This window comes from Malaclemys terrapin, chromosome 1, assembly GCF_027887155.1.
Source record: "Malaclemys terrapin pileata isolate rMalTer1 chromosome 1, rMalTer1.hap1, whole genome shotgun sequence".
NCBI classification, from domain to species: domain Eukaryota; kingdom Metazoa; phylum Chordata; order Testudines; family Emydidae; genus Malaclemys; species Malaclemys terrapin.
In genome coordinates this window covers 340,698,117-340,713,457 of record NC_071505.1, presented here as the reverse complement: position 1 = coordinate 340,713,457, position 15,341 = coordinate 340,698,117, and the positions used below count along the sequence as shown (strand labels likewise).

Sequence of the window (15,341 nt, the reverse complement as noted above, 5' to 3'; positions counted from 1 at the left end):
GTCCAACCGGAATTGGCAACCTTATCGCTCTGGTGTGACAGCACTCAGAGATTTCTAAAGCGAGAATGACCGTTAGATCATCTGGTCTAATCTCCTGTATATATCCCAGGTTGTAGGTATCCCAGGCCTCCTGTATGTATCCCAGGCTGTAGAATTCTCCCCAGTCACCCCAGAGCTCAACGACTTGTGTTTGACTGAAGCAAACCTTCCAGAAAGACAGCCCCTCTCAATCTGAAGACATCACAAGATGGCAAATCCACCACTTCCCTTGGTAGTTTGTTCTAGTGGTTAACTGTCCTCACTGTTCAGAAATTTGCACTTTATTTCTGCCCTGAATTTGTCTGGCTTCAGCTTCTACCCATTCCTTCTTGATCTGCCTTTCTCCGCTAGACTGAAGAGCCTTTTGCTAGCTGGTATTTTCTCCCCATGAAGGTGCTGATACACTAATCAAGCCACCTCTCCATCTTCTTTTTAAGATTCTTACGTCTCTCACTGCGAGGCATTTTTTTCCAGCCTTGGCATCATTCCCGTGGTTCTTCGCAGCACACTTTCCAACATCCTTTTTACGATGTGCACCCCTGAACTGTCCACAGTATTCCAGTATCGGGCTCACCGACGTCACAGACACTGGCCTCCCAAGGCCACAGCTTCCTACCCTGGCTTGTGGGGTTTTCCGCCTCCTATTGGTGGCACGATAGGGGGAGCCAAGCTCGCCCTCTACCCCAATCTCTGGCCCAAGGACCCAACACCAGAAACCCCGACTCTGCTTCACTTTTCTCCAGGCCACGTTCTGACTTTGGCCTGACTCCTGGACCCCTTTCACTGAGCCCCTCGCGTGGCCCATTCCTAGCTCCCTCTTGGTACACTGGCCCCAGAATGCCGCTCAGATACCAAATCTCCTGCCTACTAGGAAAAAGGACCTACCTCTTATTTCTAGGCCCAGGGCAGAGCGGGGACTTGATCCCCTTAAAGGCCCAGCTCACCCTTTCACCTCCTCTTCTCATGTCCGGCATCGCTATAGAGAACACCAAGTTCCCCCACCCCACTGTCCAGCAAAAGATTTGGGAGGGACATTGGAGAGGCCTTAAAGCAGCCCCTGGCTGTTTCATGTAGCCTTAAAGAAGCCCCTTGGCTCCAACCTACTTCCCTCCTGGCCGCACCCACTTTGCCAAAAATGCGCAGCGCCTGTCTGGACACAACACTGAGTTCGGGGCAAGAGACCGCAGGAGAGTCACGCTGCAGATCTGGTGTAAATTGCTCTCATTGCCGGAGTGCTTTGACCCTGGGCGTAGCACACAAGTAATCCAGCCCAAGAGGGGTGAAAATAAAAGCAACAATTGCTGGAAAAGCACCACTCCTGGCTGGGGAGGTGGAGACAGAAGATGAGATTCCATTGGCTGCAGCACAGACCTGGGCACTAGGAACCCTTGCACTCTCACTAGGGTTCTGGCACTGGACTCCCTCTACGGCCTTGAACAAATCTCAGTTTTCCCATCTGTAAAATGGGGATCATAAAACTTCCCCTGCCAGCCTCACAGCAGTGTTGTGAGGCTTAATTAGTCTGAGGGCCTAATCCTGCATCCTGAGGTCAGCAGCAGGCCTGGGTACCCAGGGAACAATGGACTGGCCTCAAAGTACTATTATTATTAGCCACTCTAAAGGTTGGAGACTATGGCCCAGATCCGCAAAGGTATTTAGGCTCCAAGTTAGGAGCCTAAATACCTTGCGGACCTTGGCCCGAATTCACTCCTTGCGGCTCCTTTACTCATTCCTAAAGTCACTGCAGCTCCTGATAAAGACACCCATAAATGACCCATCTTAAAATTCATTCTAAGCAGCTGGGTTAGGAACAGTCTCCTAACATCCAGCACAAACAGCCGGAACGGGGCTTTTGTCCTGATCTCTGGATAATATTATGAAAAAAGGGGATTCCACTGTTGGGCATGGTGCCCTTAACTCCCACTGACTTCACCAGGCCGTAGGTGCTCAGCTCCTCGCAGGACCCAGCTGGTGATAACTAGGTACGGATACTGCTAAACATGCCGTCGCCAGGAGAGAGTGAAGGAACCTTTTTCTATTCAAGCTCAACCTCGAGGTTCAATCCCAAAACAAACCTCTCCAATCTGAAATCTCCAGACAGTACTTGGAGATAAGATCATTTGTCTCAGACGGTTGTTTGTAGCTGCCCGGGCTACTCCTCCTTGCAGGTCCTTTATAATAAACAATCTTTAGGAATGAGACTAACATATATATAATTTGGAATGAGTCCTGACAAAGGAAAGCGGCAGGAGTTTAATACTGGAGAACATAGGGGGTAGAGGAGAACGCGGTTGGGCAGAGGGTGGGGGGAAAGGATGGAGAGTTCCTTCTGATTCAGCTCAAGGCAAACTTGTCCCTAAACCAAAACTCAAATGACTGAACGCAGCTGCTGAGCTTTTGGTAAAACTCAGAGGAAGGCCCAAGCTACAAAGATCAGGGCTGTTTTGGTCCAGACTTGTTATAGGTCCAGGGGCAAATCTGGATCTTTATCAAGATCCAAACTTTCCTAAAGCACAAGGGTGTTTGGAGCTGGGGGGGATTTGGTTTGGCCCATTATTGCAAGGTGGGTCACAGAAAAAGTCCAGATCTGGGTCTGAATTTGCCCGAAGTTGAGGTTGTTTGGATCTGGGGTTTTGATCTGAACCCAACTCAAGTAAAAATTAATATCCAGTAAGAATCCTCTGTAGCCACCCATCCACCCTTCTCTCTTTTTATGCCCTGGCGCGCACACACCCACTTCATTCAATGAGACACTAACCAACGGAGCGCCAGCTCCCCCCAGTCTCTTTCAGAAAAACAGACTGCTCCAATTAGTGCAGATACCAGCCCTGCTCCCTTCCAGCCATTGCCAAAGAAACAGAACAAACCACACAGCACTTGCCAAGATCAAACAAAACTGAAACATCTGACAAGACTTAAGACTCCTTGGTTCTTCCCAGTCAGGTGACTCGGACAGAAGGCAGTGTCAGCTCCTCACTCTATCAAGAAACAACTCAGACCCTAGCAATGACCTTTCAGGGTTACAGACAACTACCTGCCCCAGCCAGCAGCTTGGCTGCTGGTCACTTCTTGCTTGGCTGCTGCTAATTTTTCAATGTGGGACTGGGCAATCTACCAGCATCCATAAATCACACACCAGAACAGTGGTAAACTCTTCTCCTCCAAAAGCTTTTCAACGTGACAAGACTGTTCCCTTCCCCCCCACGCTCCTCAGTTATGAACATCTCTGGATGGGCTGGATTCACTCCCATTTCCACCAGCCACGGAGCAAGCCCATGGTTACCAATGCCTGCCCGTTGTTTCAGACTGAGACAGTCATCACAAGGCCGGATCGTGTAGCCCTCCACCGGACTATTATTTAGGGTGGCCCCAATCAAAGGATCACAGCCTCTTTACAAAGGCAGTCTCTGCCCCACAGGGCTTACAACCGAAGCATATGATGAGAGACAACAGGTAATGAAAAGCAAACAAATGCGGGGATTGGTGGCGGGAAGAAGCCAAAGGTAAAAGTGAAAGCATTACATCAGTAGTAGTCGCTCCACACTTATGAGTAACGATCCCATAAATCAGTAAGGCATGGTCAGGCTCTCACAATTCTAGTAGCACATTACACAAATAAAACTCAAATGCCTTTGCAAGAAAACCACTGAAAGAAAAGTCAAAAAAAAAAAAACCAACCACATGACTAGGGGCAAATACAATGGAGCAAGAGAACAGTTGTTGCCCATTTAGTAGATAGTTTATGCTCTGGTGAACACGGCATTCAGCTCTCGTAAACAAACCATGCAAAAGTACACACACACCCCTGCTCCCCCCCAAAAGAAGAGATTTTACTAGGTAAAAAGGGACACGAGCAGACCGCAACACCAGCCACAATGATCGTTTCCGATTATAGGAGTGAAAGAAGAAACAAAACTCGCCTATGCAACTTCAAGGGAACTTTAGATCAAGTCAACTGCAAATCTCGCCCACAATGTGGATTCTGTTTTAATAATATTGAACTGTTTCAAAGCACCTTTCAGAAGACAGTGCTGTTGAGATTTCTCAGCCCCTTGCTCCCGTCGGAAAGTCACGTGATTCAAGCTAGATTGGCGGTCTTCTCCAAATTCTCCTATGCCAACCGGAAAAATCTTTCTGCATCCAATGTAATCCTCCAGCACATCAGAGACATCTTAATGTACTCAATATTTCAATCAAACAGATCAGAGCAACGGGTATTTCACAGAACATTCCACCCTGACAGAGATTTCAACCAGGAAGGGAACAAACAGACCAGAACATAGGGATGTGGTTTGTAGCTAGAAAATCAACTTCCCTGAATACCAATTTGCAGTCTGGTAGTAACATTGGGCCCCGATTCTATTTCCACTAATGCCAAAGGCAAAATCCTCATTAATTACTATGGGAACAGGATGCTGACCTTGGTTATTATTAATATGCAACAAACGTTTTTTGTTGTTTTTTTTTTAGTTTTCCCTGATTTTGATACTTTTAAAAAAAGGTCTGTTTTATTTCTGAAGCCCTTAGCAATGTCACAAATTATCAACAAGCCTGAATAAAACTGAAGTGGCAAAAAGAATCTCAGCTGTAGGGGGGGAAAGAGCTGCATTTATTCCTGTTAAACAGATTCCCACAGGTAGGAATTTCAAGTATATATATATATATTTAAAACAATTGATGTGTTCTTGAGCTTCAGTACGATGGGCAGGATATCAGGGATAATAATGAAAGAAAAGGGCTATGCAAGTTCTCTATAGACTAGGAAAAGGCAACTTTTGTTCAACATTCAAGGCAAAAAAATAAAAACAAAAAAAAAACAACCACCGCCAGCCAAGAGAACAACAGTTTACGGAGACCTTATGTAGCATTCCAGAGAGACAAAACACCAGGACTGAATTTGAAAGCAAGAAAACAGTGATTCACTAAAATGGGTCCAAAACCTGTGTCTTTTACCCAATCTTACTGAGTCCGAATTCAGACATTCACATCAATGGGAGTTTGCCCTGTGTAAGGGCTTGGATGGCAGTGAATTAAGTTAAGGGCCGGATTCTGATCTCATTTGTCTGGAGTAACTTAATTGAAGTCAATGGAGTTCCTCCAGATTTACAACGGTGTTAATGAAATGAGAATTTGGCCCCCCAAGAGCCAGATCCAAAGTTCATTGAAGACAAAGAAAAAAATTCCATTGTCTTCACTGGGTTTTGGATCAGGTCCTAAGCTAGAGCATCTTAAAACCAGGAGGACTTACCACTTGAGGCTTGCTCTTGGTGCTGCTCGGGCTGTGTTCCTCCTGCTGCTTTGGACATCTCAGCAGCTTGGGCTCTGAAGTAGTCGGTGTAGCAGGCGAAGACCTGGGCATATCCACAGTGCCACCAGAAGACAAGTCCCCTGAGTTAAGAGTCAACATGTATTGCTTGGTGACATCCTCCAAGGATGGAGCTTGGAGTACAGGGTAGGATTTGATGGGGAGAGGTGAAGATTCTGGCACAGTTACATGGACGTTTTGACTGAGCGACCCATGAGGCTCAGGTGCTGAGATGGGGAGGAAAGCGGCAGGCTCGCTAGTGTGCCGGACATGCTTGGATGCAGGCCTGGACCTACTCAGGGTAGTAACAGGAGTTGTGGCAGAGGATGCAGTCTCATGATTCTCCTGGTGAGTCACCCGGTTGGTGCGCTTCTTGGAACTGCGCCTGATGATCCTGGGGGACAGGACTTCTGCCAGCTTGGGGTCAAAGCTATAGCTTTGAGCGGCCTCTCCTGCATTGTTGCCTCCTGCCTTTGCAGGTAGGATGTGCTCCGACTGAGAGCGCAGCTTCTCAACCTCCTGGCCTAGCTCCTCCAGCTCCCCCACCTCATCCCTTTGCTCGGAGAGGATGGGTTCGCTGCTGGAAGGCGGGATGGTCTGGTCCATCTCACTGATTGGCTCGCTGGGGCCCTCAAAGCCTGCGCTGGCCAACTCGCTGCGACGGCTGGGGTCGCTGAAAGATTTCTTCTTGACTGTCTTACCATTTCCCCGCTCGTCGATCACCTTGTCCATGGCGCCGGGCTGGCTAACAATGTTCTGGATCACCGTGTTGTAATCCTTGACTCCATCGCTACAGACGGACAGGTCGCTGGCAGCGCTGCCGGTGCACTCAGACAGAGCCATGGCCAAAGACTCTGGGACACCGGCCTTGGAATTCAGGGACCCTAGGAGATTACTGTCCACTGAGAAGTTCTCGGTCTCTTCTGTGATCGAGCACCTCCTGTGGGGCATGGGGTCGCTTAGGGATCTGTAGGCTTCGCCGCTGGATTCCCCGTTGCTGGAATCGGACCAGTTGTTGCCAACAGAGGGAAACTTTCTTCGGCGCCGCAGAGTGCTTGGGGTGGAAGGTGCCTCTAGGGACCCTTGGGCCATGGCTTTACCAGGAAGGGCGTCATCAACAGCAGCACCCTCATGGTTCATTCTAGCTGCGAGCCCAGGGAGAGGAATCTCTTTACTGTTCATTCGATCAGTGTCACCCTCCCCTAGGCCGGCGTTGGCTGGTGTCCACGCTGCGACAGCCTGACGGAGATCCCCGTAAGCAGCGTTGGTGGGACCCATCTCAGGCTCCGTCACGATGCCTTCATCGGTCATGCTAGACTCATGACCCGAGAGCTCCTCCATGGACTTCCCACAGGAGAGGTTTTCTTCAGACTCTTCTTTCTTCAGACACTGCTTGTGCTCTTTGCTACTCAGAAGGGCCGCATCGGCTTCCTTCTGGTTCTCTGTAAACTCCCCGCCACTTTGCACACCTGCGCGGTCCTTCTGATCTGACACAAAGCCGTAGTCGTGCTGGGAGCCGATCCGACTTATCTTCTCAAAGACTTGCCGTGCTTCCTGAATATACTGATCCTGGATAACGACCGGGAGCCCGTCAACGTCCTCTCTCTGGCCAGCATCACCGTCCGAAACCACGCTGTCATGGTCGCTGTTGCTGGCCAGGAGAAGCTCCGAGGAGCTTTGCTTCATGGAGCTCTGGAGGAAGAGTCTGCGTGGCGCCGGTTTGTCAGAATAAGTGAATGACTTGGCCCGGCGTAAGGTTGCGGTGAGGTCTTTGAGAGTTGGGCGGACGCCTAGTGCCCACCGGTTTGGGGTTTGTGCCACACTTCGGCCTCTGCCTCCCAGCTGGTGCCCAGCTGGGCTCTGGTAGTTCTCACTCCTGCCACTGCTGAAGGCCCCTTCCTCTTGATCACTGACCCCGCCACCTTTCTTCCTCACCTTCAGATCGGAGAGATCCGATTTCAGGAAGCTGAGGAGACTCAGCGTCTCAGTGGCTATGTCAGGATTGGACATGGACTTCCTGTGCTTGGCTCGCTCGGCCTCAGGTCCACTGTGGACCAGAATCTCACCGGAAGGGTCCTGTTTCACTTTGCCGATGCCCATGGGCAGCTTAGGACGCACCCGGACCTGCTGCTGAAGCCTGGTGAGGCTGTCGCTTTGGCTGAAGCTGGGAGATCTGTACATGCCGAGGCCCCCCTGGAAGCTCCGGCTTTGGCTAGGCCAGCAGGGCCCAAAGTGGTCCTCTTCCTTCAGCGTCTCAGTGCTCGAGTACCTGCTGCTGCTTCTCGACCCGCAAGGGCTTGGCCCGAAAGGCGGGATGTTCACTTTGGAGACGCGGGAGACCAGGGGTACAGGTGGCGCTGTGGCCAGCGGGAAGTGAGCAGCGGATACGCCTTCTGACATGCCCCTCATGTACTGCCGGTGCCCTTCGGCGCTGCCCACTGCCTTGGCTTCACCCAGCAGGGCGGCAAAGGTGTTCCCACTGTTGCAATCTGCTGCTACCAGCCTCTTTGCCACCGAGGGCGGCTTGGCTCCATCGTTCGCAGGAAGAGGCAGGTGCGCCAGGACCTCATGAGTCCGGGGGGGCTGCCCTGGCACGGCCTCCATTCCCGCTAGCCCGTCACTGTCGGACTCATGGTCCCAAAGGCCCAGGTCTTTCTTTTTCTTCCGGACAGAGCGTTTCCTGGGGGTCACTACCTGGTTTCCCTCCTCCTCACTCCCCGAGGACCTCTCCAGGGACCTGGGCCTGCCCCCGCAGGGGCCATGCTTGCTGTTGGCGCTGCCAGGGAAGGGGAAGCTGTGAGCGGGCAGCAATTCCTGGCGGCTGGAGCTCTCTTCTTGGAGGAGGTTGCAGCCAGCAGAGGAGGTGGTGGAGGGCGGGGGGGCAGCCTGTGGTTTGGAAGAACTATGCCAGGAATGTAAACTATCCCAAGGCGGCTGGTGCTGGTGCTGCCGCCTGGCCTCCCCGCCGGACGGAGCGCAGGGCGGCGGGTGCGCTCGCAGCAGGCCGGGGTAGGGAATGCAGCTGCGGGGCGGCGGGGGAGGAGGAGGCTGCTTGGGGCCGGCGCGGAGCCGCTCCTCCTCCCTCCTGGCCGGAGCGGGGGCGCTGCTGGGGAGCGGGGGGCTGTCCGTGCCCGGCCGGGGCGCCCCGAGCCCCGCCGGGGGAGTCCCCGCGGCGGCCGAGCTGCCGGCTCCGTGCAGGGAGCGGGCCCCACCTTCCTCCTCCGGGGCCTGGCCGGGGGGCTGCCGCCGAAAGCTCTCCCCGAAGAGTTTGCGCATCTCGGTGACGCTGGGCCAGAGCCCCCCCGGCTCCAGTCCGGCCTCCCCCGCCTTGGGGGGCTCGCTCAGCCCCTGGCCGCGCTGCTGCCCCCCGCCCTCCTCATCGGGCGGCGGCCGAGCCTCCCTCTTCCCGGGCTGGGGCGGGCAGCAGGTGGCCCCGTCCTCGTCCGGCTCCTCCTCGCTCTGGGAGCTGCGGGGGGCTGGCGGGGGAGCCGCCCCGGCGGCGGCGTCGAAGCGCTGGGAGAGCTGGCGGACGGAGGGGGACAGGCTCCGCAGGGCTCTGCCCCGGAGCTCCGGGGAGGGGCAGGCGGCGGCCGAGAGCTTGGAAACTTTCCTGGAGAGGCCGCTGGAGGCGGCTCTGGAGGGCGATCGCCGGCGGCGCTGCGGCGAGTCCTGCTGCTGCTGCGCCCTGGCGCCGGGGGGCTGGCACTGGCAGGGCGGCTGCCGGGCTCCTTCCCCCTCCGCCGCTGCCTCCAGCCACCGCTCCAGCCGCTTGAAGGAGACGCTCCGGCAGAGGGGAGCTGTCCCCTCGGCCTCCCCCTCCGCCATTGTATATACACACCGCGCTCAGCCCACCCACCCCCTTCTCTCGGCCTCCCCCCCTTCCTCTCCTCCCCTGTGCTCCAGCCCTAAACCCGCTCCGGCGAGCAGTCCGGCCCCTGCACGCCGCCCTCCGCCATCCAGGGTCCCCGCGGCGCTGCGAAGTTGGAGGCAACTTCCACTTCCCACGGCAAATCGGGGGGTGGGGGGATTGCAAACGCGCCCTTCCCCAAAGCCCCGGATCGCGGCGTGATCCCTTTCCCCCTTTGCTCCGGTTCCGAGGTGATTCCCAGGCAGCTCGAAGGGGTGGGTTTTCTTGTGGGGGGGGGGAGCAGGCGGCAAACTTCAGTGGCACTTTCCCCGCTGCAGCGGCCGATCCATGTCGGTGAAAGGAAGTGGCCCCCTTTCCAATCCGACTTCATCCCCTGTACCCAGCCGCCGCACCGACATCTCCCCGCCGCACGAAATCCGAAGGCATCTCTTGATCAGACGCCAAAGCGGCCCACTTGCCTTGCCACATGGAGACAAGCCCTCATCCCTTCTTTTTTCAATTATTATTTGTTGGCTTAAATTTCTTCCTCCCTTTATTTTGTTCTGTTGCAGGCAAATAAACTTTCCCTAAGAGGCGTGGTTTCTTGAAATGAGGGGGTGGTCTCTGAAGGAAAGTCTGGGAACATGGCTTGGGTAATTTTACCAGAAAAAGAACATGAGGAGAGAGGAAATACGGTAACGATGAATTCCTATGAGTCCCCGGTATGCCTTTTATTTTCCAGTGTGTTCACATGTTAAATCCTTTGGTTCTGCTTTGGCTACAGATCTCATACTTTTTAAATATATACTAATGTGTTTAGACTGGAGATCAAATCTCCCCTGCCCCCCCCCCCCCTTTTTTTAAACTTCCCTCTGAGCCTTTCAGGAAGACAGGGCAAGAATTTAAATATTTTAAGGCCTTTTACTTGTTTTGAAGGGGTGGATTTCCCCTAAGCATAAAAACAATCACAAGGCACGAGGTCTTGGGTTCCTATCTTCTGTGGATTTCAGTGCCCGGAGAGGCAGCTGAGAAAGCAGTGACTTTTCAGATTTGGAAACGCTGATAACATTTTTCTGCCAAGTTTTCCAGTGCAGGGAAGAACCAGGGACATTGACAGTTTCATGATGTCCCCCTCCCCCTTTTTAATCAACAATGAACTCGGCCAGTGCCTTTTTAAAAGGCTTTTTTTATCCATACACAGTCAGCTTTTCAGGGCCTGGAGTAGCTTTTGCTATATAATTGTACACCCCTGCCCCCAGTCTGGAATGCTGCTGCTGGGTATTACCACAATGCAAATGAATAGTACTAATAGCTCAATAATTGACTTAGATTGTGAGTTCTTTGGGGGTGGGGGACTGTCTTTTTTTTTTTTTTTTTTGGTTGTACAGCACCTAGCACAGTGGGGTGGCTGGCACTCATAGGTGTTACTACAAGACAAATAATAACAATGTCTCTAGCTAAGAGACACCAAAATCATGGCCAAGATTTTGAAAAAAGGTGCCTGAAGTTGGGCTCCTAAATCCATACATAGGCACTGTTTTTCTCCGACAGCACCTAACACGGAGGCCTTCAGCAGCACCCATTGACTACAATAATTAGGATTCGGTCTGTACAGTTTATTTTATTCCTTTTTTGGTTGGTTGGTTGGTACACAAGTTCCCTCTGGGCTTGGACTTCCCCTCGAAGTGAACAGGGAAATTCTCATGGGTCGCCCTGGCCGAAATGCTGTGAGCTGAGGCTGGAAAACGGGTAGCATCAGTGAATTGCTGTGGGGCAGAGGAAGGCTCGTCCGGGTGGGGAGAGATACAAAGGAAGAAGGTCTTGCATCATGGCTAAAGGACCTAGAGGAGGTCAGGGTAGATGACTAGAAAAGGGATAGGGAAGCAAAAGGAGAGGCCCCTGGTTCCATCCCCTGCTACAGCCTCCCCATTCTGGTGACATTAAAGGCCTGATAATGTTATGGAATTCACTGTTGCTGGGGAATCCTTTGCATAATCCGTCTCCTTGCTCCCAGAATCCAGTGAAGAGTTCCCTTCAAGATCATGATCTGCATAGCAGGAAGGTGATGGAGCAGGGGTGGGCCACAGGATCCCACAAACTGAGCCCAATTTGCAGCTGTCTTATTTGCTCAGCCGAGCACCGCTCCTGATAGCCAAATGGAAATTGCTCGGTGCTCCCGTTCCCCAGAATTAAAAGCCTGCGAGCTAACAGATTGTATGATTAAATATGTTACAGTAGTGCCAAGGGGCCACAGCGGAGATCAGGGCCCCATTCTGCTAGGCACTGTACAGACACATGGTAAGAGACCACTCTGTCCTCACTGGTCTGTTTTAAGAAGAGGTCAGCCCTGGGGCTGCACTTACGCCACTAACCCAGCCAGCCAGTGGGCCGTGCTGTGGCCCCCACAACATTGCGTGGAGAGGTGGTGAGGGAGGCAGAATTCACGCCCCTCATTCCTGGAGCCCTGACATGCTGCAGGTTGGGCTGCTGGATGGAGATGGACCAGAAGGAAAACAGGAAATGGGCAAGAGGCCTGAGTAACCTGCTAGAGGGACACAAACCAATTACATCTTCATTCTGTGCAGGGCTTTGGTTTCTCTATTAAAGTTAGTTCTCGACACTATAGATTTTTTTATCAGGACTCTTTCCAAACCTGACAGTGTTGCACCCCCTACTGGACATTGGGAAAGATGACTGCTTCTACACTAGAACCCACTTCATCAGCTGCAGTGGGTTCTACCCCTCGAAAGCTTGTGCCCAAATACATTTGTTAGTCTCTAAGGTGCCACAAGGACTCCTTGTTTTTGCTGATACAGACTAACACGGCTGCTACTCTGAAACCTGCTTCTACACCGGCAGTGTCAGATCTTAGGTAGTGTTTCTTTCACTTAGAAAGTATGTGGGAAAGTGAGTTAGGTTTTCACTGTCAGGGTCCCTCCCCCCCCCTTTGTTGTTGTTGTTCTAAGTATTTTAGCTAATTCTGCTTAATCTTTTCTCCAAACCCATGAATCTTTGGAGTGGCTCAAACCTGCTCCCATTAAAGTCAATGGTAATTGTGGTGCTGACTACAACACAAGTAGAGGGAGTGTGGTCTATGGGTGGCAGGACTCCTGGGCTCCCTAATCCTGGCTCTGTCATTAACCCAGGGCCTGATCCTGGACCCCTTATTCGGAAGTGGTGTCTGTACTCCTGGGAACAGTCCCATAGATGTCAATTACTCTGTTAGAGGCAAGGATTTGCATGCCCCTAATCTCAGTGCTTTGCCACAACAAAGTGGATGCTTCTGTTCACGGGACAACACAAGTGCAATGTAATCAGAGTGCACCTCTGTGTTTGGTGCCCCTCGCATTTTCTCCTTCCAGCTCATGAGAGGCAAATGAAACCTTTGAAGAGAGGTTTCCTATGAAGATTGCGCCTTTAAAAAAAAAAAAATCTGCTGTGTGAGCTGTGCTTTAGTTACATTTTAACCAGCAAAAGCCAGCAGGATAGAAAACCCATCAGAAAGCATGGGGAAGGTTACTACAGCCCTGGTCCATTCTCATCCAGCCTTTAATCAGTAACTCATTGAGTGTTTGTGCCATGCACCATTAGGACCTAGTTATAATGGATAATTGGGACCCTTTGTGCTTATTCAATTCTCTGGCACTTTCTAAAAAAGGTTTGCTGGAGAGTGATGTGGAGCCAGTTGGTGATGTACCTTAGAGTTGGGCCAAGGGGTTACTGAACAGAAACCTAAGGTACCTGTGGCTCCAGTACTGCTCCGTATTCCTAACCCACCCGCTAACATGGCAGTACCAGGTATTGGAACGAGACAGATTTCCACAAGAGTTCAAAAGCACCGTGTGTGTTTTAGACAGCGGTGTAGTCGTGCAACACTGCCCAACTCGCCGCTGCTAATGATGGTGCATAGAAAATCATAGCAGCAATCCAAATTCGTTCTTGTGTAATAGTATTAAGGATTATACCCTTTTGTAGGCTGCCACTGCTAGGGGGTGACATTCACTTCCATCCCAAGCAGGCCTGACGTTCTGTCTGGAAGAGGGCAGAGGCTGGACATTGTGGGAGAAGACGGGCAGACTCTCATCCTGAGATGTGTAGGGCTAGATGATTCCCTGCTTGCTGTTAGTCACCGAGGAGCTTCTGAAATACACATCCCCTCCACAGGAATGAACCCCGTTTTAAGCACTCTGCTGTTATATCACAGATTCTTCTTTCCCCCGTATGCCTGAACAAATAAGGTTCTCTTCAATAAGTTTCCTCCAGCCCCTGTTTGTGTGCAAGTCTGCTACCAAATGTAGCATTCCTTCTGGGCAAATGGTTGGGTCCAGGGATCTGTGGTGGGAAGTGGAGCCTTTCACCTCCAAGCTCAGGGTGCAGATTGTGCCCAAGGAGCAGGAATTATTTCTATATTCCTGGCAGTTTCCACCACCCACAGAGAGATTGACCTGGTGGCTGCCCCCAGGAACTTACACTCTCACAACTGGACCACCCCGAGGGCAATGATTGGGTAGGAGGCATGTGGGAGAACCCACTGGTGAAGTGACCAACCAAGAGGGGATCCATGAAAGAAGCGGGTTTGACAAAGATTAGAGAAAGGGGAGAGAAGGTGCTTAGCAAACAGGGATGGGGCCCAGGCCAGGAGTCCATAGCTGCAGGCTGTGGAGAGAGGCCAAGGAATGCACAAGTAGCAGGGAGTAGCCTAGCTCCTTCCACCTGGGCTGATGCATATGGCAGGGCTGTGTCTGTGTGTGTGTGTGGGGGGGGGGGGAGCTCTCTGGTCTGTGGGAAAAACAGGCCGTCACCCTCAGGGGCTCTCGCTCCCATCAGGCTCAAATCCATTTAGTCAGACCTTCAAAATCACCCGCCCTTCTCTGAAACCCGGGCTACACATCAAAGTTTCAGCAGCATAGCTGTGGCAGTTAGGAAAGGGGGGTGAAAATCCCCCCTAACCATCAGAGCTGGGCCAGCACAAGTCCCAGTGTAGATGCATTTTTAGTGGCAAAAAGGCCTGTTGCCGTAGAGCAGCTTTCGCTCAGGAAATTGGTATAAGCTACACCTGCAGCAGAACTCTTGCCAGTACAAGCAGCGTCTCCAGTCGGAGGATTTGCTACTGAATCAGAACAGATAGTGTGGACCAGGCCTTAGCTGTTGTCCTGTATGGACAAACCCAGCTCTTACACTTGCTCTTCTAAAGCAATAAAAAATAAAACCAACTAGGCTTTCAGCGTTAAACTCAGCACTTGATCCAGCCTCTCCCTGGGCAGCCATCAACCCCAGGGCTTCCGTGGTGCACAAGGACATTCCTCTCCCAGACCCCAGGGAAGACATTCAGCACAAAAAGGACCCCATAGCCAGTGTCAGCTATTTTGTCAATAGTGAAATAAGTCTGTGGCTTCCTAGTTCTGTGTCATGGCCATTCAGAACATCACAGCAGCAGAGGGCATTGAATTCAAAAGCACAGGCCTCCTACTACAGGAGCTGAAGGGGAAGCGCCATTCGCTACAGCAGTATAAGGCTTATGACATGCAGTTAAGTAGTTCTAATTCTGCCCAGCAGAGGGCCCTGGCACACAGACACTGAAATATCTTAATGTGCACCTCTACTCTGAAGGGGTAACAAAGGCATTGAGAGGCTCCATGCTTCTGGCCTGTCTCAGAGACTCCAGACCAAACGGGCTAAGATCATAACTACAGATTGTTTTTTTTCCTCTAAAGGCCAGTGCCACAAACTCATACTGGGATCTGAGAGCCAAGCTGATTCCCCGCCATGCCAACCTTCTTCTGAATGATAATTTAGAATGCAGATTTTGGCCTCACTGACCCCAGTGCAACCTCATTGTCTTTTACAATTGGGGAAGCCTGCTCAAACTTCCTTTGACTTCAGTGACAGAACACTTGGGACCACAGGTTCTTTAAAAGCTTCGGTTCCGTGTGGAGATCATAGAAACTGGAGATCTTTTTTTGTGTGTGTGCAAGAGAAGCCGGTTTGCTCTAACGTCTTTGCCCCAAATCCCCCCCTCCAGTCCCACTATTATGGACCATGCTGTTAATCTCTGCTGTGTACTGTCTTCTGTGCTAGAAGTGGCTGCATTTCAGTGATGTACAGTATGTGAAATATCTCCACTCTGCTTTATCAGTCCCTTAGAGGGGG

At 51.8% G+C, this 15,341-nt stretch overlaps 1 protein-coding gene and 1 long non-coding RNA gene across 2 annotated transcripts in view; one reads left to right on the top strand and one right to left on the bottom strand.

The window, feature by feature from the left end:
• ARHGEF17 (Rho guanine nucleotide exchange factor 17) overlaps positions 1 to 9,131 on the bottom strand; it is a 247,478-nt gene extending 238,347 nt beyond the window's left edge. Inside the window, exon 1 of the mRNA XM_054015866.1 lies at positions 5,288 to 9,131. Within this exon, the coding sequence (XP_053871841.1) occupies positions 5,288 to 8,620 (3,333 nt within the window). The 5' untranslated portion in view covers positions 8,621 to 9,131. The remainder of the gene's footprint in view (positions 1 to 5,287) is intronic.
• Positions 8,277 to 9,786, top strand: LOC128830122 (uncharacterized). The gene is made up of 2 exons (XR_008443540.1): positions 8,277 to 8,353; positions 9,530 to 9,786. It is a non-coding gene; the product is annotated as an uncharacterized LOC128830122 (long non-coding RNA).
• The last annotated feature ends 5,555 nt before the right edge of the window (positions 9,787 to 15,341 follow it).